This window comes from Girardinichthys multiradiatus, chromosome 19, assembly GCF_021462225.1.
Source record: "Girardinichthys multiradiatus isolate DD_20200921_A chromosome 19, DD_fGirMul_XY1, whole genome shotgun sequence".
Classification (NCBI taxonomy): Eukaryota; Metazoa; Chordata; class Actinopteri; order Cyprinodontiformes; family Goodeidae; genus Girardinichthys; species Girardinichthys multiradiatus.
This window is the reverse complement of record NC_061811.1, coordinates 26,115,158-26,139,523: the sequence shown is the minus strand read 5'-3', so window position 1 is coordinate 26,139,523 and position 24,366 is coordinate 26,115,158. Positions and strand designations below refer to the sequence as shown.

General features: G+C 39.6%; 2 protein-coding genes across 3 annotated transcripts; both read right to left on the bottom strand.

Annotated features, from left to right (window-relative positions):
• Positions 1–43: 43 nt before the first annotated feature.
• LOC124855573 (microtubule-associated protein 1S-like) lies at positions 44–18,271 on the bottom strand. 2 transcript variants are annotated; one of them, XM_047345538.1, is made up of 10 exons: positions 18,060–18,271; positions 16,410–16,505; positions 14,758–14,840; positions 11,688–11,825; positions 10,860–11,370; positions 6,959–7,045; positions 4,395–6,850; positions 3,802–3,943; positions 3,477–3,694; positions 44–3,328 (listed from the first exon to the last, which is right to left on the bottom strand). In XM_047345538.1, exons 1-10 carry the CDS (start codon positions 18,211–18,213, stop codon positions 3,173–3,175), a joined length of 4,041 nt encoding a protein of 1,346 aa, XP_047201494.1. In that variant the 5' UTR covers positions 18,214–18,271; the 3' UTR covers positions 44–3,172. The 2 variants fall into 2 exon arrangements, with proteins under 2 accessions (XP_047201494.1, XP_047201495.1); XM_047345539.1 differs by having other exon boundaries at positions 16,416–16,505.
• Positions 18,272–21,077: 2,806 nt separating this feature from the next.
• Positions 21,078–23,588, bottom strand: LOC124855772 (cocaine- and amphetamine-regulated transcript protein-like). Its single transcript, XM_047345846.1, has 3 exons — positions 23,406–23,588; positions 23,129–23,209; positions 21,078–22,616 (listed from the first exon to the last, which is right to left on the bottom strand). The coding sequence occupies exons 1-3, from the start codon at positions 23,538–23,540 to the stop codon at positions 22,509–22,511; spliced, it is 324 nt and encodes a 107-aa protein (XP_047201802.1). The 5' UTR covers positions 23,541–23,588; the 3' UTR covers positions 21,078–22,508.
• Positions 23,589–24,366: the final 778 nt, after the last annotated feature.

Here is a 24,366-nt window from a genome sequence, read left to right as displayed (position 1 = left end):
CTCATTGCTCTAAAGTTTGAATTTACATGATTCTCAAGACACATTTTATTTGTGCATGTTTTTTTTTATTCTCGCATTCATACTATTGTTACAACCCACATACTTTGAACATTGTTTTTTTGTACGTTACCTCCAATCTGAGTTTTTTGTTTTTTTTAATTCATATGATCATTTGACACTCCCCCACAGTGCTTTGCTCTCTTTATTCATGAATATCATGAAATAAATAAACATAAGGTACATGTCTTACATATGCAGGACGCACAAACATGGTTACAACTGACTAGCTAAGATGAAGTTCAAATGTTTGTATAGATGTCTTGTTCATACAAGGTTTGTAATGACATTGTTTTTGATAACATCTCAAGCTCCTTTGAGAAACACATTCAGAGATAGAGGTGCATAAATCAGAACTAATTATCTCTTGAATTATTACAATCTTAGGTTTTTTTTCTTTGTAGCACATCTACATTTGTACAAAAACCTTGTCAGATCCTTAAGAAAAACTTCATAAAAAATGTGATGCTTTTTTGTATTTGGTGGCAGCATTTGTTTTTTAGGTAAAAATTACCTGTCTCTGTGATTTTTCATGCTTTGGTTTTTAAAAACTCATCAAGTCGCATGCATATTTGTGCAAAACACTAGTACATCTCAAAAAAATGTGGCTATCCTGATATCTTCTGTGCGTAGTGGTTCTCGACGCTTGATGCTTTTCCATCCATCCATTCATCCATTTATTCATCCATCCATTTTCTATACCCGCTTCTTCCGTACAGGGTCACAGGGGTGGCTATCTCCAGCAATCTACAGGTGAGAGGCGGGATACACCCTGGACAGGATGCAGTTCATTGCAGGTCAACAATTTTGGCTTGTCATCAATTATAACAATAAACATAAAGGCTTGACATATGTCCTTCTGTGTGTAATGAAAATATTTAATATGTGAGTTTTACTTTTGGAAATGAGGGACAAAAACTAATTACCCTTTTAAATATTCACATTTTTTGAGATGTACCAGTGAATGCAAAACAGCCACATAGAGAAAAATAAAACATATCTTACAATGACATCCATGGACTTACAGTCTAAGATGTAAGGATTCGAGAAGAGAATAACTGCAAACAATAGATCTGGAAAGAGTACAATGTAATCCATCACATTAAAAATGGGCAGGACTAAAAATGCACACACAAAAAACTGCTGAGTTATTTCTTCAACCCAAATAGGTTTAAAAAATAAATAGTAGATGGTGAAATGATGTATAATTATGTTGGGTTAATGATCTTAGTTCATGCTGGAGAACTTGCTGGTTCACTTAAGAGAACATGAGCCTTTTATCTGCTAGCTAGATAGTGTAAGCTAGTGCTAGCTCTGTTCAACATTCAAACTTTGACCAAAGAATTGGTAATAACAGCAATATATACAGGCAAAATTTTATACAGTATTATGTACTATGACATTTGTAATCCACATTTAACTGGCATTACAAGTCTTATTTGACATTAGAGACTGTTGTTTTTTTTCCTGATATATTGTAAGGCAGAATTAAAATTAGAAATCTATCCAGGGCTGCATAATGGGGCATTTCTTTGTGAAATGTCCATACTGTGTTTCTTCCCACCATTCACGTTAGGTTAATGAGCTACTTTAAAGTCACCCAAAACTCATAAAACATCTGGCTTGGTCCATATTTAACCCTGTACTGCAAAATAACCAAAATAGCCTAATTTGAGATGGGTTTTTTAACCCAGCAGGTTTTAGAGCACAAGTTGCTGGAAAAATAAAGAAAGAAGCTGGTAAAATGTATGTTTGCAAATTCAACCAATGCTAAAGTGGTAATATATGCTGGTGCCCATATATTTTGAATAATTTTCTTTTCAGGCATATTGATAGGTCTGAAAAGGGATTGATTAATAATTGAGAAGATAAACTGTCAAAAATAAAGCACCCTTTACAACTACATCATGAGAAGATGTAAAAGGTATTTTATTCCTTATTTTATTTAGGGGCAACACTGTAGCATCTGAAGCCTGTCTTTATTATCCTGATCACTTGTTCCAAATTATTTATGCCGAGTTATGACAACAAACAATAATAATATAAAAAAACCAACAGATATGAATGGGTAATAATGGACCTGCAAAATAAAAGTATTGAATTGCATTATCCACAACCATTTTTCCAGTTTGTTTCAGAATTACTTGAACACATCTGCTCTTATTTACAGCCTATAAAGCTCCTAATATCACAATGACACGTTAGTGATTTTACACTGTGCAAAATATATTTTCTAAAACATAATGTATGATTATTTCATATTTACACTTGGAATTATTTTATCAATTATATAATTTTTGACGAAACACCAAGCTCCGAATTATTTTTATAAAAGCTTTGGAAGCCAAGTTCCTGGTTTGCATTTTTATAAGAAACTTTTCTGGATTACAATTGCAGGATGGCCCTCAATTTTACAATTGTTGTAATGCTGTTAAATGACTAAAATCAACTAATCCCTCAAATTAAAGTTAATATTACTTGTTGGTGGGTGAAAGGGAGTCAAAAAAGTGTTTTTCAGAGTCTGTTTCCTTCAAGTACAGATCTTAATAAAAAGGCAACAGTGACACAACACCTTTAAAAGCAGCTACAACACACAGCACAGCCTGTCTTACATCTGCTTACAGTGCTCACAACAAACACCTGGACATAAATCACACATCTAAACTCCGTGAAGGTTAAATGTTAGGTTCATCTTCAAAATACATCACAAACTTTTAAGACTCATTTGAATGAATCTGAATTTGGTGAATTCATGTTGCGTTAGATGCTGCAAATTGCAATGTTTCCATATTGTGTTCATAAATCTCTGTTTGCTAATTTGAGTAATTTACGGCAACACCTTTCATATGACTCTCTTTGTTCACAGAGTGGCATGCATCCTTTGCACTTAGTTACCTCTCCTCTCCTGTTTTGAACAGGGTCATTGGTCAAAAGAAGCATGCAACCTCTTTTTTTTTAGTTTTCAGCTGCAATAAGAAGACCATAAAGTGGTGATTTACCACTAACATGCAAGAGGGGTGGGGAACATCCCCATTACATCTGTTTCTATTTCTATCAATACCCTAGTTCTCAGATTTTTACTCTTGCACCCATTAACTGTGTTGTATTATCCACCTCAGAATTCAATCTTGCAGGCAGGAAAAGTCTCATCCTGCATGGCGACCGTGCTGTTGGATCCCAGGACAGTGATGTTCAGCTCCCGCTGCTTGTCCAGGGTTTGTTGGTACCACTCCTGCATTGACACTGACTCAAAGGTGGGGATCACCGTCACCTGGGCACACAGAGAAGGAAACATTCAGTCATTAGTTGATTATTTTGGAAACACCTGCAAAGCAATTTATCACTTGTGGCTTCTTTGACTGTGTGGCTGTAAATAGATAGTAAAATAACACATGCTTCAAATTAAGTTTGTTTTTTACCTGCATGATTTCTGGCCAGGATGTCTTGCCATCCAGCAGAGCATCCAGGGTTTTTCTCATTAGCTCCTCCCGCTCCATACTGTTGCCGCTGATGATGTAGCAGGAAGAGCGAATACACCTGAAGAAGTCCACAGTAACTGTGGGAGAAGATGCTCCAGATGGAATATAAGTTAAGTCGACATAAATACTGACTTCACCAGCAGAGGGAGCGTTTGAGCCTGAGAGGAAGGAGAGTAGAAAACAAAAGAAGGTCAAAAAGCTTTTATTATCAGTTTGGGTGCTTAAGTTGTGTTATAAAAGGGGATTTCTGTTCAAAATGACATACTAGGAGCTGATGATGATTTTGCTGGTGCAGAGCGAATGCTGGAGGAAAGTGTTCGAGTAGAGGACAGATTCCCTTTCGTGGCTCCACTTTGGCTCCCCGTTTTGATTTTCCCTGAGCCTGATTTTTGGGGGGCATCACTAATCTGGTGGCAAAAAAAATTTTCATTATACTATTAAATGAATGAAATGATCTGCGTGAAAAAAACTACTCTGATGTTAACAGGGAATAGCGTAAAAGTAATGTCAATTTCATAAGTTTAATAACACACATCTGAAGACAATCTCAGAAGAAAACCTTTTAGAGGCTGTAAAGGACAAGACCCTGGGATGGGGGTTCACCTTCAAGTCAAGTCAAGTTTATTTATATAGTGCTTTTCAGCAACAAGGCACTCAAGGCGCTTCAAGCAGAACAACAATCCTAAATATACACCCGAGCATATTCATTTGTTAGGGTAGCCCCGTCAAATTAGATTTCTGTACACAGCTTACTTCGACAAGAAAAAAACCTTTCCAATCTAGAAAACCCCCCAAAAAACATGCAGATCCATAACTTTGTCAACCAAATTTTGTTCGTTGCTAACATGAAAAACTCACCCCTGGAAATTTCTTTCCCCGAGTTGCTGTGGCCTTTGCCCTCTTCCCATGAGCTTCAGAGTCAGACTGAGGAACTGGCATAGAGGTGTCAGGATGGGGAGGCAGTGGTGGACTGTCTCTAAGGGGGGCTGGCAGGGGATCGGGGGGCAGAGTCTGACTCATGTTGTGGTTACAAGGGGAGTTGGAAGGGTTACTACATGAATCATCTGAGTCCGAATCCAAAGCAGCATCTGCTGTGGTGGACGGGCAATCCTCTGTGCAGATGGGGGCATTTGACTCACTGGGTGACCTGTCCTTTGGGTTGTTATTGTTGTTGCCTTGGTGATTCGGACCGCTGACTTCTCTGGAGACGTCACTGGCTCCCGGGCTTAAGTCAGGTGGTTTGAAATGCTTGAACTCACAAGGAGAAACTAAACAAAGGTCCACGTCATGAGCTGATGCCTCAAAATGGAGAGTGTTAGGTGCAGCCAGTTTCATCTCTGAACTCTGACCCAAAGATCTGGGAGGCTTCTTCATTGGTAAAGACTTTCCTACGTAATATCCTCCATTAGAGTGAGAGAGATAAACTCCGTCATCTCCTTCTCTCTGGCTCCCAGTTGTTGGTCCCTGCTCAAAGGACATGGACAATGATTCATCTACTTCTGTAGACTGAGGCGAGCTCACCTCTGCTGGTAATGAGTTGGTGGTGGTTGTGGCTACAGAGGGGGAGGGATCTGAAGAACCCTCTTTACATGTACCCAAAGAAAGAAAACTCAGATGCTTCTCTTTGGGATTTTCAGAAGCACTTTTAGTCTTGCAAACCTGCTCCTCGCTTTGCCCAGATGATCCATTTGGCTCGTAAGCATCAGCTAAATGGAGGGCCTGAACCCGGCTCAGCGTGGCCCTGTTGCACCACAAGTCGTCTGGGGACAGGCAGTAGGGAGTGTGGCCCGCACTGTTAGGACGTGAATCAGGGGAAACTGGCTCTACCGTCTCCTCATCAGGACTGTTAGGGGCCTGGTTTTCTGGAGAGGAGTGCGAGGGAGGGGAGTGTCTCAAAGCCCCATCCAGAAGCGTGTACTCAGTCGGTGTTGTGTCCAGCTGGACTATCTGCTCACTATTGTATGATTTGTTCAAAGGGGATGGGAATCCTACAACCTTTGCAGGTCTACTGGATTTGACAGATTCATCTGGAAGGTTTAGTTGGAGGTCTTCTGCTTTCACACTCTTTACAGAGATATTTTGCACTATAATGTCACCACCCTCTACTTTCGCTATTCCCAAACAGCCTGCTGGTTCCTCTATCAACCTTTCAACTGTTTTATTGTAGGCATCTTCATGAAAGCCTCCAAGGTACTTTTCACATCCTAAATCACCACAGGGAGCTGTTTCTGGCTCTACTTCTAGTTCGCTTTCCTCCCGGAGCCTGAGAAAATCTGCCGTCATATCCTCTGGGGTAGACATCTTGGAGCCGTGCTGCTTCTCCCCAGATTCTGTCTCCTTCTTGTGATTCTGCTTGTCAGTACCAGGGCACTCTGGCTCTGGGATTTTTGACGAAAACCCTTGTTTTTGTTCTGTTAATTTATTATTTGCAAGCACTTTGTTGTCATTGTTTGCTTCGCTTGCTGATAACTTCTGTGTTTTCTTCTCTGTTTTGTCATTTCTTGCATCCTTTGTGGGTTTTGTTTTATTGTCCTTCTTGGTTTTCGAGGGGACTCCATCTCTTTTTTTCTGCTCAGTCCTTTTAACACTATTCTCTTCTTTATTGCCAGTCTTCTCCTCTTTTTTTCCATCCTTCCCTAAGCCTTTCTTTAAAGTATTCTTCTCTGATATTGATGGTTTATGTTTAACACCTGCCTCCTTGATTTTAGCTTTATCAGTATCTTTAGTTCTACTTAATGTCTTTCCCTTTTCTTTCACCAATCCATCCTTTCCCTCTTCTTTAGTTCCTTGCTCTTTCCCTTGCTTGGGTGTTCCCTCTTTCCCTATCGACTGGCCACTGTCCAGGCTCTCCGTCCTCTTGGCTTTTCTGTCTTCCCCTTGCCTTTCGAGGTCTCCGGTGGTCACTGCTGGCTTCTGAAGGAAATCCAATCCCTTGAGCTTCTCTAGCCCCTGCAGCAGTTTTGCCTGCGGGGTTGCACCGGGAAACAGCACTCTGACCACCTTCTCCTGAGGGCAAGCTGGAAGCCACACGAGCAGCGCAGAGACTGAAACCAGTGCAGTGAGAGGGAGACTTTGCGACAATGATGACACTCCATCGGGCCAGTTCTTCATAAACGCCTCATACTCCTGGCTGCTCTTGCCAGGGCTGAGGATGTATAAATCCAGTTGTCCCACTCCCATCTTTTGAAACAAGGTGAGTGGCTTTATGGGGACTCCTTGTGGTTGAAGCATGGGTTGTGGCCTGATGTCTAACTTCTTCAGGAGCTGTAAAGTTATAGCTGCCTGTTGTGTACTCTTCAGCACATTGTCTGCAACTTTAAGGAAAAGATTGATAACTTGTGTTACTTTGCTTTCTGTTGTTAAAAAAGCGGTCTGCAAGCCAAAATGAACACATTTGCAGTTTGCTTATTTTTAGAACTCACAAGACTGTTGATCTGCCTGCAACCTGCTGGGGGCGTTGAAGAAAACAACTCCTAGCTCTGGAGAGATAAGCCTCTTCGACAAGTCATCTGTGCAGACAAAAATTTTAACGTCAAAATATGAAATAGGAAACAGCATGAACTTTTCCAGTCATAAGTTTACATACATTCATCATTGGCATAAATATTATAATTATTTTGGGAATTTAACTATGTATTTTTTTCCTAGGGTGAAATGACGATGCATCAAACAACTTGAATACATTTTAAGAACACCAATGCACCATCTTAAAATAATTATTTTCTCTAATCCAGAAATGGTCAAACCGAAACATAAAGGCTCAAATATTTACATACACTCACCGGCCACTTTATTAGGTACACCTGTCCAACTGCTCATTAACGCAAATTTCTAAATAGTCAATCACATGGCAGCAACTCAATACATTTAGGCATGTAGACATGGTCAAGACGATCTACTGCAGTTCAAACCGAGCGTCAGAACGGGGAAGAAAGGTGATTTAAGTGACTTTGATCGCGGCATGGTTGTTGGTGCTAGACAGGCTGGTCTGAGTATTTCAGAAACTGCTGATCTACTGGGATTTTCACGCACCACCATCTCTAGGGTTTACAGAGAATGGTCCGAAAAAGAGAAAATATCCAGTGAGCGGCAGTTCTGTGGGTGTAAATGCCTTGTTGATGCCAGAGATCAGAGGAGAATGGCCAGACTGGTTCGAGCTGATAGAAAGGCAACAGTAACTCAAATACCCACTTGTTACAACCAAGGCATGCAGGAGAGCATCTCTGAACACACAACACGTCAAACCTTGAGGCGGATGGGCTACAGCAGCAGAAGACCACACCGGGTGCCACTCCTGTCACCTAAGAACAGGAAACTGAGTTTACAATTCCCACAGGCTCACCAAAATTGGACATAGAAGATTGGAAAAATGTTGCCTGGTCTGATGGGTCTCAATTCCTGCTGCAACATTCAGATGGTAGGGTCAGAATTTGGCGTCAACAACACGAAAGCATGGCTCCATTCTGCCTTGTATCAACGGTCCAGGCTGGTGGTGGTGGTGTAATGGTGTGGGGGATATTTTCTTGGCACCCTTTGGGCCCCTTAGTACCAGCTGAGCATCGTGTCAACGCCACAGCTTGCCTGAGTATTGTTGCTGACCATGTCCATCCCTTTATGACCACAGTGTACCCATCTTCTGATGGTTACTTCCAGCAGGACAACGCGCCATGTCATAAAGCACCAATCATCTCAGACTGGTTTCTTGAACATGACAATGAGTTCACTGGACTCAAATGGTCTCCACAGTCACCAGATCTCAATCCAATAGAGCACCTTTGGGATGTGGTGGAACGGGAGATTCGCATCATGGATGTGCAGCCAACAAATCTGCAGCATCTGTCTGATGCTATCATGTCAATATGGACCAAACTCTCTGAGGAATGTTTCCTTTACCTTGTTGAATCTATGCCACAAAGGATTAAGGCAGTTCTAAATGCAAAAGGGGGTCCAACCAGGTACTAGCAAGCTGTACCTAATAAAGTGGCCGGTGAGTGTACACTCCTCTCTGATTTTGGGTTAAATATCTCTTAGCAAGTTCCAAAGAAACACGTGATTTTTTTGTAGCCATCAAGATCCTGACTAGTTCTGGCCTGATCTTTGACCACTGTTCTTACTAGAAATATCAGAGCAATTCAAATTGGTTATGTTTTCAGTCCCAGATCTTACTTTTACAAAGACGTTCAATAGAGTTGAAGTTGGTGTCATTCAAGAAGCTTAATATTAGCTACTTTATATTTCAAAACCAGTTTTGCTCTGTGTTTTTAAACATTGTCCTTTTGGAAATTCAGCTGTTTAAATTTCCACCATGTGACAATTATCACCTTTAAAAAATCTGTAGAAACATCCAAGGAATCATAAACTGAAAAATGCTGACAGGGGAAAGTCTGAAATTCAGGTGTACCAGCAGCAAAGGGACAGGCAAATGGAAGCATACAGATTTGCACAAAGGTAAAAAAAAAATATAAAACTAAGAAATAAGATACCGCACAGTAATGGCAAATTTGCAGCATAAGAAAATAATACTGAACAGCTATTACAAATAGCATACTCAGATTAAAAGGAATGTGCAACTGAGTAGGAGAATTTACAAAAATGTACAAAATGTGCATGGAAAAATTGCAAAAACAGCAGGGAGGTAAACACTTATTGAGTTTGTTGGGAGCACCTGATGGGTGGAAGGATCTGCGATAATGCTCCTTCGTGCACCTAGGATGAAGCAGTCTGTGTGGAGCTCTCCAGTTCTGCAACACCTTCAAGTATGCGGTGAGAAACATTGTCCAACACTGATGTTATTTTTACTAGAGTTCTTTTGTTTCCCTCCATCTGCACTGGCTAGAGGAAGCATCTTAGGACACAGCTGGCCTTCCTGAGCTTATTTCACTGCTTCTTCTCAGCTGTAGAGAAGCTCCTGCTCCAACAGACAATCTATGTCTTCTCAGCAGGTAGAGTCTGCTCTGACCTCCCTACAACACCTGGGCATGCTCCTGATGAGACTGTGGATGGTCTCCTGAGGGATCTCCTCCCAGACCTGGACTAAAGCATCCACCAACTCCTGGACAGTCTGTGGTGCAACGTGACGTTGGTGGATGGAGCGAGACATGATGTCCCAGATGTGTTCAATCGGATTCAGGTTTGGAGAACGAGCGGGCCAGTCCATAGCTTCAATGTCTTCATCTTGCAGGAACTACTGACACACTCCAGCCACATGAGATCTAGCATTGTCCTGCATTAGGAGGAACCCAGGGCCAACCACACCAGCATATGGTCTCACAAGGGGTCTGAGGATTTCATCTCGGTACATAATGGCAGTCAGGCTACCTCTGGCGAGCACATGGATGGCCATGCGGCCCTCCAAAGAAATGCCACCCCATACCATTACTGACCCACTGCCAAACAGGTCATGCTGAAGGATGTTGCAGGCAGCAGATCTCTCTCCACGGTGTCTCCAGACTGTCACGTCTGTCACATGTGCTCAGTGTGAACCTGCTTTCATCTGTGAAGAGCACAGGGCACCAGTGGCAAATTTGCTAATCCTGGTGTTCTCTGGCAAATACCAAGCGTCCTGCACGGTGTTGGGCTGTGAGCACAACCCCCATTTGTGGACGTCAGGCCCTCATACCATCCTCATGGAGTCGGTTTCTAACCGTTTGTGCAGACACATGCACATTTGTGGCCTGCTGGAGGTCATTTTGCAGGGCTCTGGCAGTGCTCCTCCTGTTCCTCCTTGCACAAAGGCGGAGGTAGCGGTCCTGCTGCTGGGTTGTTGCCCTCCTACGGCCTCCTCCACGTCTCCTGGTGTACTGGCCTGTCTCCTGGTAGCGCCTCCAGGCTCTGGACACTACGCTGACAGACACAGTAAACCTTCTTGCCACATTGATGTGCCATCCTGGATGAGCTACACTACCTGAGCCACTTGTGTGGGTTGTAGAGTCCGTCTCATGCTACCACGAGTGTGAAAGCACCACCAACATTCAAAAGTGACCAAAACATCAGCCAGAAAGCATAGGTACTGAGAAGTGGTCTGTGGTCCCCACCTGCAGAACCACTCCTTTATTGAGTGTGTCTTGCTAATTGCCAAAGATTTCCCCCTGTTGTCTATTTCATTTGAACAACATCATGTGAAATTAATTGTCAATCAGTGTTGCTTCCTAAGTGGACAGTTTGATTTCACAGAAGTTTGATTTACTTGGAGTTATATTGTGTTGTTTAAGTGTTCCCTTTATTTTTTTGAGCAGTGTATAATTTTTAACCTGTGGGAATTAGAACATCTACAATACATTCAAACATGTACACTCAATTACTGAAAATTGGATGTTCTCTTACCTTTGACATCATAGCTAAGCTCCTTCTCGGCCACCTTCCTTTCTAGGAAGGAGACAGCACCGGGGAGGTTCTCCGTGCCGATATGAGTCAACAAAACTGCATCAACTCTGTCAAGGTGGCGGACCAGCTTCCAGAAACAGGCTTGAGAGTCCGAGCCCCCGTCCACCAGCATAGTAAAACCGTTAACTGCAAAGAAGGCACAGTCGCCGGACCCGGCAGGGAACACGTAGCAGCAGGGGCGGGACAGCTTAAGGAAACCCACGGTGGTGGGAGGCGGCAGGAGGTCGAAGGGCGAGGCAGGACAAATGGTGCTGGAGATGAGTGATGTAAATTCCCCCAGAGACTCCATGGCTGGCAGTACCTCTGGGGTGTTGATACGCAGAGTGAAGGGACCCTCCAGGGGTCGGTTTCCCAGCAGGATCTTTCTCCAATGTCCGATGTTGGGACAACGGAGGGTCAGATTGATTTTGGTAAGGGGAGGGCAGGAGGGAGCGCTCTCCTGATCTATGAACTGAAGAAAAAAAATGTCTTTAGTGTACAAACATTTGTTTTTTAATTCAAAAAATATAAAACACAATACAATTAATCTGCCCAAATTTGATGAGGTCTTTGCAGTTAAATGCTTTTCTCTTGTTTATACCAACCTAAAATGCTTATTTTTGGCATTTGGATTATTAGTCAAGCATCTTAAGCAGCCTAAATCCTGAGCTGTTAGGGTCATCCAAGAGCACATGAACACATAAATCTGCGCTCATGTGATGTAACAACACATTTACAACACATTTATAGAAACATGTAGGAAAACCCAGAAAGATCATTGTGCTGTACCTGCTCTGTTATTATTCGCCTGAGATGCTCAGGAGAAAACTGCCCTTTGTGAAACAGCACCTCTCCGCTTTCCTCCACGCTCAGGCCAGTCAAGATCAGCAGCTTATGAGCAGACTCCCTGGACAGCAGGGCGAATGCCTGCCGATGAAACAGAGATGGAAAAATCAGTTGTTTTGAAAGGTCACTCATCTGAAATCAAAAGAGAAGTAGATGTCTAAAGAGTGCATGTAAAGAGATCAACACCTCTTTAGCAGTTATATTGTAAGCAAATGTTGATATTGCTTTGGACTGGTGAACAAAGGTTGTTGGTGGTGGACAAACTAATGCTCTGACAAGCATGACGTGAATTCACTATTTTCAGAAATATTTTTTAAAAAGAAACTAATATTCCATATAAGAATCATATCTGCATGAAATTACCTGGAAAGTACCAGCCACATTGTTCTGCATCCCTGGTAAAGATGTGTAAAAAATCCTTCAGATAAACTAGTTTTTTATTGCCATAAAATAATCCAGATTAAAGAAACAAAAGTTACCTTTAAATTGAGTACATTTATTCAGTGTAGAAAACAAATCCCATATTAAACACAAAGAAAACAAAGAAAAACAGGTTTCCCAATTACTTGTAGCCATAGTAACCCCTTGAATTAAATATATGTCTTTTACTTCTACTTTACTTTTTTAGTCGATTGGAGTTTCAAGGGATTTCCAATTCATAATCAATGACTTTGTGTTTCGTTGGAGTATAATTATGATATGATACAGCCCAATACTTTCCCACTGAAAACTAGGCTTGACGTACCACCACACTGAGCAGGATGGTAAGAGGAAAAAAGTCCTCAAAGCTCACTATTAAAGAATAGCTTCATAAGGTGTCCAAACCTCTATAGAGATCATTAACTGTGACCACCATCATAAGCATAAACATGAGGATTTTGTTCATATCTATTGGGGCTTAAACTAGAACCATATGCTTTGATCAAAGCAGAATAAGATCAAGCTTTTCTGCAACAAACACTCCAAGTTGTTTTGGTGTGAAACAAAGGATGAATATGGTGGAGTATGTTGGAGGATCTTTCATGCTGTAAGGCTGTTTCTGTTCTAACGATCCTGGGAAATTAATGTATCAGAATTTTAATTCACAGGTTTGTTTCCAAACTGCATTAGTTAGAAATGAAGCCACATGTCATTCACTGGTATCCTTATACCGTATAGTGTACATACACCAGTCGGATTAAAAACGTTTCCCACAGCTTACAACAAACAGTGGAGTTCCACAGGGATGTGTCTGCTTACCCTTACTGTTTACAGTCTGTATCGACTGTCATCAGTGAGTCTGACCAGAATCTCATGTAATTCTCAGATGACACACTAAGAAAAATCTTTCTCAAATTCTAAGATTTTTCTTCGAATCTTCCCTCGGTAAGATAAAAGTTATTCACGAAGCACCTTAGGCCTTAAGAGAGATCCTGATGTGAACAAATGTTAAGAGTAGTGAGGAGTACTTTCAGAAAGCGTCTTAAGCAGAGAAGATGGTGGAAAGACAGAGAGAAAGGAGAGATATTCTCCTCGCACTGAAGAACAGTGAATTAATAAAACGCTACCGGCTCGATCGTGCAGGGATCCACCCCCTAAACAGTCAAATAAATGAGCATATAAACTTCTATCACAATTGTACAATTATTAAAAAAAGGATAAGATTAACCTTATCATCAGGTTAAAGGTGCACCTCTAAGGTAATATTAGGAAGGATAAATAATAATAGAAACACAAAATAATCATGAATAAAACATGAGCAAAATTACAAACAATATAGTACATAATTATTTAAATATTTACAGACTGTAAAATGCCTTAAAAAAAAAATGTCAAAACTGGAAAAGCTCAAAAAACAGATGTATACATAAATAGAAACTCGAGATAATATAAATTACAATAATCTAAGCGCTATATACATAGAAGGAAGATGTAAATGAGGTGCATAGGTATTTGTTGTATTGTTCATGATGATGTCAGCAGCCTAAGCCTAAATGGTCATCCACAACTCTCCCCGTCTGTGGAGAAGTTCTCTGGTGTGCTGCTATCTCCTCTATAGCTTCTGATTGCAGCAGGAACCAGAGCTGCTCACATTCCAGGCTGGTGCTGAAAGCAGAGGGAACACATTAATCTGTTTGGGAATGCCTGTTTGTTTGCACCGTGATCCCAGGACCAAATCTACCTTTCAGCACTCCTCTCTTCTCCTCCAACAGCAGGCTCTGCTCCTGTTCAGTTAGGTTTTCTTCACCTTTCTTTCTACGGTTTGTTTTGGTCGTTTTAGCAAATCAAACCTCTTTCTACAAGAAAGAAAGTAAAATGCTGACAGGTAATATATACCGGTATATATATATGTATGTATATATTCACTGAGCGCATTTTTTTTCTTTTGCTGTTACTTTTAACAACCATTCACAGCTCTCAGAAGACAGTGTCACACCTAGCAACGGGGTCGACCACACCTCCTCACTGAGGTAGGAATCTCTGTCGTCTCCGAGCTTAGAGTCGCTCTCAGCAGCGAAGGGAATCACTCTTAAGATGAGACAGGAATGTTTAGGAGCTCTCTGAGAGGACTCTGAGAATCTTTGAGAATACTGGCACAGGATATTGGGACTACTTAATAGTTGTTCTAAGCTTGTGGGGCAGAAAACTATTCCAGTAGATCCTTCTCATCCCCTGTCTGATGAATGCCAGCTATTACCCTCAGGATGGAGGGTGACCCACTGTAGGAGGACTGAATACAAATGCTCATTCATTCCCTATTCCTTCTCACAACTCAACTCAACCAAAGTAACATGCTTGAGGACTGAATAGTTGTCCTGTGTCTGTTATTTATCCTGTAATCTGGTAAGATTGTTTGAATTGCGGTCAGACAGACAGACAGACAGACAGACAGACAGACAGACAGACAGACAGACAGACAGACAGACAGACAGACAGACAGACAGACAGACTATGAGATGCTCCTGCTTTGTTTTGGACCTAGCCCTGAGCTTTCATTCAAAATATCACTTTGAAGAAAAAAAATAATTTTTACCTCTGAATAAGCCAGTTCCTGAGATGGACTGATCAGCACTTGTGTGTCCAACACTTTGGTACAGTGGCGAAGACACTTCTGCCCTGAAGAGGCAGAGAGAACGCATGCAGACAGAGAGGGACACAAAGACAGACATGAAAGGCGAAAGCAAAAACAACAATCAGAGCATTGGGAAACATGCCGAGAGATCCGAGCAGAGAGCAGGAGACAGATAAACAAGTCAAAGAGAGAGTGAACTGTGATAATAGGACAAGTCATTGAAAAATAACAAGAGGAAGGAAGAGAACAAGAACAGCTGAGTCAGATGGCTGTCCGAGGATGATGTGCCAGTGGAAATCCAGTCTAAAGGGAACAGCCTCTAAAGTCAGAGTTAGACACAAAAATCCAGCTTTAATAGGAACATGTGCTTAGCGCTATTTTGATCTTGTGACACAGTGATGTTTTATGGCACTGTCCAAATAAGGAGACGTGTGTCATTGATATTTTGCATTTTCAGCCTAGAAGACTTTGTTTCCATTTTAGAGGCAAGTTAATGTTTTTAAGCTTTTGCCGCCCTGTTCTGTAAATTTTTTATAGGTCATAAATGATTGCTAAATAAGGGCAGAAACCAGTGTTAAGATAAAGTAATCAACTTTACAAACAACTGTCCTTATATTTCTTTATTTGCAGAAAACACATATTCACACATAAAACTCTATTTTAGGTTTGAAAAGTGATTCTCTCAACATTTGGCACAGAGTAGATGGTCTACATCAGGATTATGCAGTTTTGGGATTTTTCTTGTGGACATCTCTTCCACATATTCTCTCCATCTGCTGTAAATAGCTTTTTAATGTATAGGTCCAGTTTCCTCACATCCTTGTAAGAACACACTGCTGACCACGCAGATAGAGTGCAATGTTTTTCACTAACTTCTCATTGGAAGTTAATTTGTTGATTAAATATAATGTTTTACCTGTCAATCTTTGTTATATTTGGCTTTTTTTCCAAAACATTTAATGAAAAAAGGAAAAATAAATATTATTTAAGCAAATAAAATCCCATTACATCATGCCTAAACATACTTTTTAACTTGCTTCTTTGCTTTCTTCTTACGTCTAAGCATGGCTTTGGCTGATCTCTTGAGTTTAAACAATGCTAAAGAAGCTTTCATTTTGACCATCTTTTATTCCATAGCAGCACATCTGCTGGATTCAGCTACATCATTACAGTGAACGCTTGAGAGCCTTATTGATCCTCTCATCTATCTTTTGGCAAGCAAGCCAATGAATTCATTTCCAACAATCCAAACCTTGTACTTTCCATTTGCTTCATTCTTACTGACAATGTGTACAACTCAGTAAAAACAAATGTCTATTCATGACTATGTCCACTCTAATCATTTATCACTTCATCTCAGCTCAGCTGTACATGGCTGTGCATGACAAAAAGCTCTAAACCCCAAACACAGACATGGAGAGTTTGCACAACTTGCAGGTTCCTGTTGTTTTCTGTCCTAAGGTTACACCCATGACTAACAATCGCCAAACTGCTTCTCACTTTCCTTCCTTCCTTCCTAAGTGACCCCACAGTGGCTGAGCTGGTGCCTGATCAACACATTTGTAGAATCTGGATATGAAGGACCTCTTACGTTTTAAAAGAAAGCTTCCTACCTGCACCTTTAAAAGACGCTGTGTGATGAGACAGAAACTCTTGCAGAAACAGATTCAGGTTGCAGGATTTTAGGTCCACATCCCATGACCGAATACCTGGTGGCATAAAAAACCAGCCCTTTTATGTTTCTTTTAATAAAACATATACAGTTTATATTGAAAACAATTAGAAATGACTGTAACCCTACTTGATCTGATACAAGTACCAGTTAACAGTATTCATATTGCTCGAACGTTTTCATATGTTGTCACAAAAAGACCAAAGTAACTTAAAGTAACTCTACCAGATTTCCACATTTACAGACTGAAATCTTTGCCCATTTTACCTTGCTAAACAGGTAAAACTCTCATTTCGATATAAGTTTGAACTTTAGCCAGTCTAGCACATGAACAAGCTTTGATCTAAACCATAGTAGCTATGGCTGTATGTTTGGGGTCGTTGTCCTGCTGGAAGGTGAACCTCCATCCCAGTCTCAAGTCTTCTGTAGCCTCTGACAGGTTTTCTTCCAGGATCGCCGTGTATTTAGCTGCATTCATCTTCCCATCAACTCTAACCAGCTTCCCTTCTTGTAAATCTCATAGGCAACATTTATTGAGTTCACAGCTAAAAGTTTACCTTTTAGCTGTCGTCCACCTAAGCTAGGAATCTCTGCGTCTTCCCCATAGCTCCTACTGATTGCTTCTCTTAATAATGCTCTGCATGCCCAGCCTGTCAGATTAGTAGATGGCCATGTCTTGGTAGATTTGCAGATGTGACTGAAGTCACATTGTCCAAACATTTATTAACATTTTTTTTTTTTTAAATCTGTAAACCATGTATTATTTTTCTCCCACCTCACAATTATGCAATATTTTGTGATGCATCTGATGAATCACCAGTGTTGATCACCAATCAGAGCTGACTGTGCATCTCTACGTAAAAGATCAATTAAAGGGCATTATTGTAGAAGTAAATGTACAGTGTAATGCATTTTATGAAAACTTTTGTGAAAATAGGCTAGTCAAATAAGAGATTCTCACTACATTATTGGACATAATCTACAGTTGAATCCCTTCACAGTTTCAAAGGCTTTTTTTCTTTTAGGCTCATGAAAAGTTGATAGCATTTTAGAGAAAGTGGCTTTCATCAGGCACTGATGAAATGTTAATTAACCCAGTTAGATTCCAAAGTGTCTCTCGGAGTTCCATTATTTCCAGCGTATATAGCTATGTCTTCATCCAGATGATGAAAACAGGATGCAGTGATGCTCTGTAATAAACTGTAATCACAGATATTCACTGATAATCACCAGCAGAAATACACAAAGGTTAATAGAACATTGATTACAATAGGCTGGATTTCCCCTAAAGCTTGTCCTTACACAATGACAAAAAGAGACAAACCCCTCTCTCCTGACTGATTTAATTATAAAGCCCCCGGAGGGATGAGGGGGAGATGCTGATGGTGGCGGATCGTCAGATGACGCATCCTCGGTCCGCAGGGTGGATACAATTACAGAAACCCTGCAAAGTGGTCCCTCTATCATCCCTGGTGAAGATTCAGAGACCTGGGACTTATCAGGGTTATGAATTCGTATGCAAGCGCAGAAGCAAGCAAAAAAAAAAAAAAAAGACGCATTGAGCTTCGGTGACATAAATATCTGCACCCACCTCGCTCGATCTCCTTCCGGATGTGCTCCGTCTGTCTGTGGCGGGCCGTCCGTCCGATTATAACCAGCAGGGAGTATTTGTGGGGGCAGAAGTCCGGGGTTGCGGTCTTCGACTCCTGCTGGACCTCCCTCTCCAACACCCGGCTGGACGCCATGTTGGGTGTGATGTCATTGAGAAAGCCAGACAGCACAGCGCCTTTTATGACAGAGAGCTGACGGCTGCTGTGAATGCATAATCGAGATATATACAGTGTGGCACAAAATGAAGTACACCTCTCATCTATGTAAATATTTTATTATATATTTTCATGGGACAACATTGAAGATATGACAGCTTTTGTGATGTTGTAAATTTTCCTAAATTTGTCTAAACCGCTGGCAACAAAAGTGAGAACAAGTGACAATGTCCACATTGTGTCAATATTTTGTGTGGACACCATTGTTTTCTAGCGCTGCCTTAGCTCTCTTGGGCATGGAGTTCTCTAGAGCTTCACAGGTTATCACTGAAATAGGGGTTAGGTCTAGAGACATTCTTGGCCAGTCCAGCTCCTTTGCCATCAGTTTCTTTAGTAAGTCAGAGGTCGTCTTGGAGGTGTTTGGGGTCATTCTGATGCTGAAATATTGCCCTGTGGTCCACTTTCTGAAGGTATGGGATCTTAATCTACGGTATGTTAGAGTACATGTTAGCATTCATGGTTCCTTTAATGAACTATAGATCCCCACAACTAGTAGTATTCATTCTGCCCCAAACCATGACACTCCCACCACCATGCCTGACTGTAGGCAGTACTCTTCACATGGTTGCCTCCATACACACTGGACACCATCTGAACCAAAACTTTTTATGTTTGTCTCATCAGACCACAGGAGACAGCAAATCATCCAGGTCCTAAAGTAGCAAAGTAAACCCAAACTAACACACTAGCAGCACCACTTTTGATTCTAGGTATGATGCTCTATTCTAAAATTAGGTTAATGCCAGATGTAATAAAACACACACATTTAAAACGGTTCAATTGTTCCCTTGCCAGTCCACCCAATAATTTCACTCACAAAATCTAGATCTTGGCAAATGAGTCTCTTTGTTTTTGTTTAATCGTGAACTCTGACATTATCACAGGCAATGTTTTCTCCATTTAAGGATAATGATTTTTACTGTTTTTTGCTGGAGTCTGGTTTTGTAGCTCTTTCCAGACTTCTAGATTTCAATTACTTTTTTTCACATTGTTTTTGAAGCTCTTCAAATTGGCACCTGTGTTACTTTTTAAAATCCTATATTGTACTTCACGTTGTCACATTTGTTGTATTTAAGTAATGTCTTGATTATACAGGTCAGAAAGTAATAAGGCCTGACGATTTAACTTACAAACAATGAAATAATTAACATAATTATAATAAATGTGCATGTGCATATAATAATGATACATGTGATGTTCCACAGGGCTCCGTTTTAGGCTCTGCACTGTATTGTTTTTAGTATGCCTTTGTGTTCCTTCTTCTGCTTTGCTAATTCAAATGGGTTTACCAATAAAGATGAAAAAACAGATAACTGTTTGCAACATTTATTGCATTGTCTTCATGATGTCAAATCATTGAGGAACTCAAATTTTCTATGCCTTATTAAAAACCCAGAAGTCATCTTGTTTGGAAGGTTATATTCAGACAACCGAAATATTGTTGTTCTTCTATTAAGATCCTTTTGTGTGCTTTTTGTAAGCTCTTTTAAAAGTAATAAGCAGATAAAATAACTTGTAAAGTCAAATAATATCTCTTTTCTGACAACTTTGACAAAGTCATCCATTCTTTCATTTTTCAGCACATGCATAGCCAACAGTAACTATTTGTTTAAAGGGATCGGGTGAAGAATGCTACAATGTGATTTATTTTTTGACAGTAACCAGTACCAAGGAGCACAACACTCCAGTATTGGACTCTTTCCACTTGCTTCCTATCAGGTACAGGTTTGATTTTAAAATGTTGTTGTTGTTTTTTATGGTTTTTAATAAACTGGTCCCACAGTATTGCCATGATATTTTACACGGCCAAGTTTTATGTAGAACACGAAGGTCAAAATGCCTGATGCTTTCAGATGTTCCAAGATCTAAACTAAAAAGTGAAGGTCATGTATTAGCTTTTCTTTCCGTATAAGATCTGTGCAAGTGCAGCTTCACACCTTAATTTATTATATCTCTTTTTATAGTATTTGTCTCTCTATTTGAATGTATCTCTTTTAATTTTTTAGAGTTTTATGTGTTAATTCACTAATTTGTTTAATTTACTAATCTCAGTTTCTCATGTGGTTTTATTCTTTTTATATTATCATTTTTAGATTTGACAACACTGCTTAGATGTGTCTTAATCATTGCTCCGCAGCAATGTTTGTGAAAATTCTGTTTGTTTAAAATGTTTTTCAAAAAATGTGATATTGGCCCTTTTTAAATACATAATTAAGTGATCAAATGATCATTGACTAAAAATGGAAGTCATGATATACTATTTGACTTGACAGAATTTTTTTTGTCTTTCAGAACTTCGGTCATTTCATAGTTCCTTTGCTGCAGAGCACTTAATAATTTTAAATTTTTTTATTTAAACTGTTGTGATTCATCAAACAGACTCTGATAACTGATTTATCAGAGTCTGTTTGATTGGTCAAAAATACTTTATTAATCGCAAAGAAAAACTTTATAATAATCATAAATTATATTTATATTTTATAACCTGTAGCACTACCAGTGCATGGACCAGGTGGGTAATATCTACCCCACTGACCGTAACCTCTTTTTTATTGGTATTCATTGAAAAGAAGAGAATACATGTTTCAATAATTATTTATTATGATATTCCTGGTTCCTTCCATTTAACCTGTTTGGTGTTTAACCCTAAGAATATTAGTAACCAACATCTGGACACCCCTTTAAAAGGTTTTGCTTGTGCCCCTGTTTAAAACATTGCAAGTCAATAACATTTGACTCTTTTTAAGTCCAGTGCAAAATAAAGCAGAGTCTTTGATTTTTGAAAGTGTGTTTATTGGCCTTAATTCTAACAAATGTATTCATAAACTGATTACAATCTATATGTTTCACAATGGTTTACTGAATTAGAAGAAAATAGCATCAGAAGGTTTTTCACAAGCTTAAACATATAACGTTTTTTCTACATGAAAATCAGCATGGGCATACAAAAATAAGCAGTTTCCTTATGCCCTGCTACATCATCACTTTCTTTGCTCCACACCAGTATATGCAACAGGTGTTGGTCATTTCGCCCCTTTGCTATTTTGTAACCTAATAATTGTGATCCTTTCATACCCCAACTTTTCAGACTCTGTTTTTCTTACTGCCACTGCACAATTTGTACCTGCTTCAACGAGTCATTATCTATCTAGTGTATAATGTGAAAATTACTTAAAGTTATTTTGGTATAATCAGGGTTCATAATCTAAAGAGCTAACCAAAGATACTAGCAAACTAAACCTCATAGGGGCCTAGGCCAGCAAGGGGCCCCTAAGAGTACCTTAATTTTTACCCAGAATAGAGATATCAAAACTTCACATTTGTTTATACAATTATAGGGAATTAGTCTAATTTCCAATATGATGCTAATGTTTTTGAATAAATTCAAAATGTTAAGTTCTTTAAATACTTTGACTCAATTTAAAACTTGATTTAATATTATTATATAAAATGGGTTTATACTAATATTGTTTGAGATCTCACAGATGAAAATCTTTATAGCTTAATGGTCAAAATGTAATGACACTAGTTTAATTATTTCTCCATCTTGTTTCTGTGTTGAAGTAACATTTCTTTCTCAATGTAGCTGCAAATTAATCTGAACAAATCAAAATAACTGACCAGTTTCAGTGGTTGCTTGTAAGCTTCAACCAGTTAAACTTGGCCCCTCCTTCTTAACTCTGCTGACTCCAAATTGAAAAGCTGCAACTCTCCAACATTTTCTCCAAATCGATTCACTTCCATTTATTCAATAGATAGTTTAATATGGTTAATGTGAGGCTCTAGGAAAATACTAAGTTATTGTGAATTTAAATGCTGGTTTATTATTGAACCATAACACCAAAAGTGTTAAATGGACAACGTGGCTGATGGGACATCTGTGAAGGGCCCCCCAGATGCTGCTTGGAACCCCAGACAATCTCTGCTGATCAAATTGCCGTAAGGTCAGCTGGGTCAAAACAAATGGAAACAGGGTCCAAGTAGTTAATTTAATTATCTGTACCTTTTGAGCAATGCATGACTAGATATCTTCATAATCCATTAAATACTAGCTACAAAGAAAAACAAACCATTAAGTAGTGGTTTTAGTATATTTGTACCACACGGCTGAAATAGAAGGTGGAGGAAACAAAATGGCAATGTATATGTGGTAAATTGGCAAAAGGGCGAACTGACCCGAAGACATCTGTCACCTTTGTATTTCTGTTTCCTCTTTACAAACATTTGAGGACGTAGAAGTTACAGGAAGTCCCTCGTGGACAGCTGCACAGGGTACCGATGCGCGCACCTTTACGCACAGCACATGGCTCCCCTGCGTCACACTGCAAAGATAAAACAAGTCAGTTAACTGAAACTGAGCCCGGGAACATTTTAGAGACTATAAAAATCACCTTACGGTAAATGCATCAATTTACACGTTGAGTTTGTGTTTAAAACCAAAAGCATAAAGTCTATTTTTTAGTTTATAGAATTTATGAAAATTACGGATAACTTGTAGTTTTCATTCAGCTGGAATTTATTTCCTTTCAGTTCATTTCAATTTGTTTTGGACAAGTACACAGTATAAATAAACAAATAGAAAGTACAACAATGCAGCCACAATTCCATTGATTTCATTTTTATTCTGTTTTGTTCAAATCCATTTAATTTAGATTTATTTATTATGTCGGCAATTTACAAAAACAAGTGAATGAAAAAATTGGGAAAATTAAAAAAAAGGTAAATAAAAGAATATATTTTATTTTCATTTTTATTTAAATGGTTTCAGTTTCTATTTACTAACAAAATGAAAGACAATAAAATCTGTTGTTTAGGTTGTTGTTTGTTTGCTTACCGAGGGCAACCAGCCAAGCTTTTTCTCTAAGGGCATTTCTTTGTTCCTCAGCTTTTCTAGAACTTCTTGCAAGGCATCGATCTGAAAGGGAAAACATATCAAAAACTTAGAAAGAAGATACCTTTTCTCTCTCTCTCTCTTGGTATTTAAAGGAACTGAAATACCATAACCTAAATGTAAATTAAAATTTTACTGTTAAGTTATACAGGTCAAGATGTATCATAACTGTATACATGTTTCCAAAAACCTTGTGTAATAAATGCTGCAGATCTCCTACCAGGTCTTTCTCCTGCTGGGTTTTCAGGGTGAAGTCTAAGGAGCGTGTCTCCAGCAAGGACTCCTCAGCTGGGGTCAGCCGCAGGTAGGCGCAGCAGGTGGCCATTAGGAGAAGGAGAGACCAGGCGCTGACCATTTTGCTGAATTACAAACAGGAGGAGTCTTTCTCAGCAGAGAGTGAAGAAAGGTCTGAGTTATATTTATGTCCCACCAACAGCTTTCCCTTTTATATGTGCTTCACAAGGAACGGTGACATCAGCCTCCCTCTGAAATATTAATCTAAACTTTGGATTGTGTGACACTGATTTCACCTTTGTGTCTTTGTGAGGATGGTCCCAAAAAGTACACCGGTTGAAAGTGGATTTACCTTTGATATGACCTTTTTATTTTATCAAATTGTTTGAACTTTTGTAGCTTTGTCACTTTTATGGATTTTTCAGCAATATCTCCATAAAATAGGCTTTTAATCTCAGTGGGACATTACCAGGTTAAATGAACGTCAAATAAAAAAACATACCCTTTCCAAATTTCCAATATCACATTAGAACATTAAAGGTTTTAAACCAACTATCTGACTCACTCATTAGTCATGTTGATATGCCAAAGAATTGAAGCTCTTGGGCAAGTGTCACCTCATCCATCAAAGCATCACAAAGAACATTTGCTAGACTCATTGTGAAAGTGTCAGTACTAAATTAAGTCGTTAAACAGTTTGGATAAATTCTTCATGAGCACAGACTTTTCTTCATCTATAATTTAATACTTTTCTAGCCTGTCCATCTTCTGTTTTCACTTTTCAATATAGCCTAAATCAGACCTCAAATTAACCCATGCTGACACCAATCTGAAATAAAGATTTAATTTCCTTCTACACGGATGACCTTCACCCAACCACCAACACCCCTACAAAGGCAATGAACGTGGACAAATGTGAGGTTGACAGCCCTGTGTTTGCTAATTCA

Coding starts and splice junctions, on each gene's coding strand:
- LOC124855573 (XM_047345538.1), bottom strand. CDS start 18,213: ATGGCGTCCAGCCGGGTGTTGGAGAGGGAGGTCCAGCAGGAGTCGAAG. Junction 11,826..14,757: donor AGGAACTGGCTTATTCAGAG/GTAAAAATTATT, acceptor TTTCATCGGCAG/GCATTCGCCCTGCTGTCCAG. Junction 3,944..4,394: donor GGGGAAAGAAATTTCCAGGG/GTGAGTTTTTCA, acceptor TTTTGCCACCAG/ATTAGTGATGCCCCCCAAAA.
- LOC124855772 (XM_047345846.1), bottom strand. CDS start 23,540: ATGGTCAGCGCCTGGTCTCTCCTTCTCCTAATGGCCACCTGCTGCGCC. Junction 23,210..23,405: donor CCCAGCAGGAGAAAGACCTG/GTAGGAGATCTG, acceptor TTTCCCTTTCAG/ATCGATGCCTTGCAAGAAGT. Junction 22,617..23,128: donor AGCTTGGCTGGTTGCCCTCG/GTAAGCAAACAA, acceptor TTATCTTTGCAG/TGTGACGCAGGGGAGCCATG.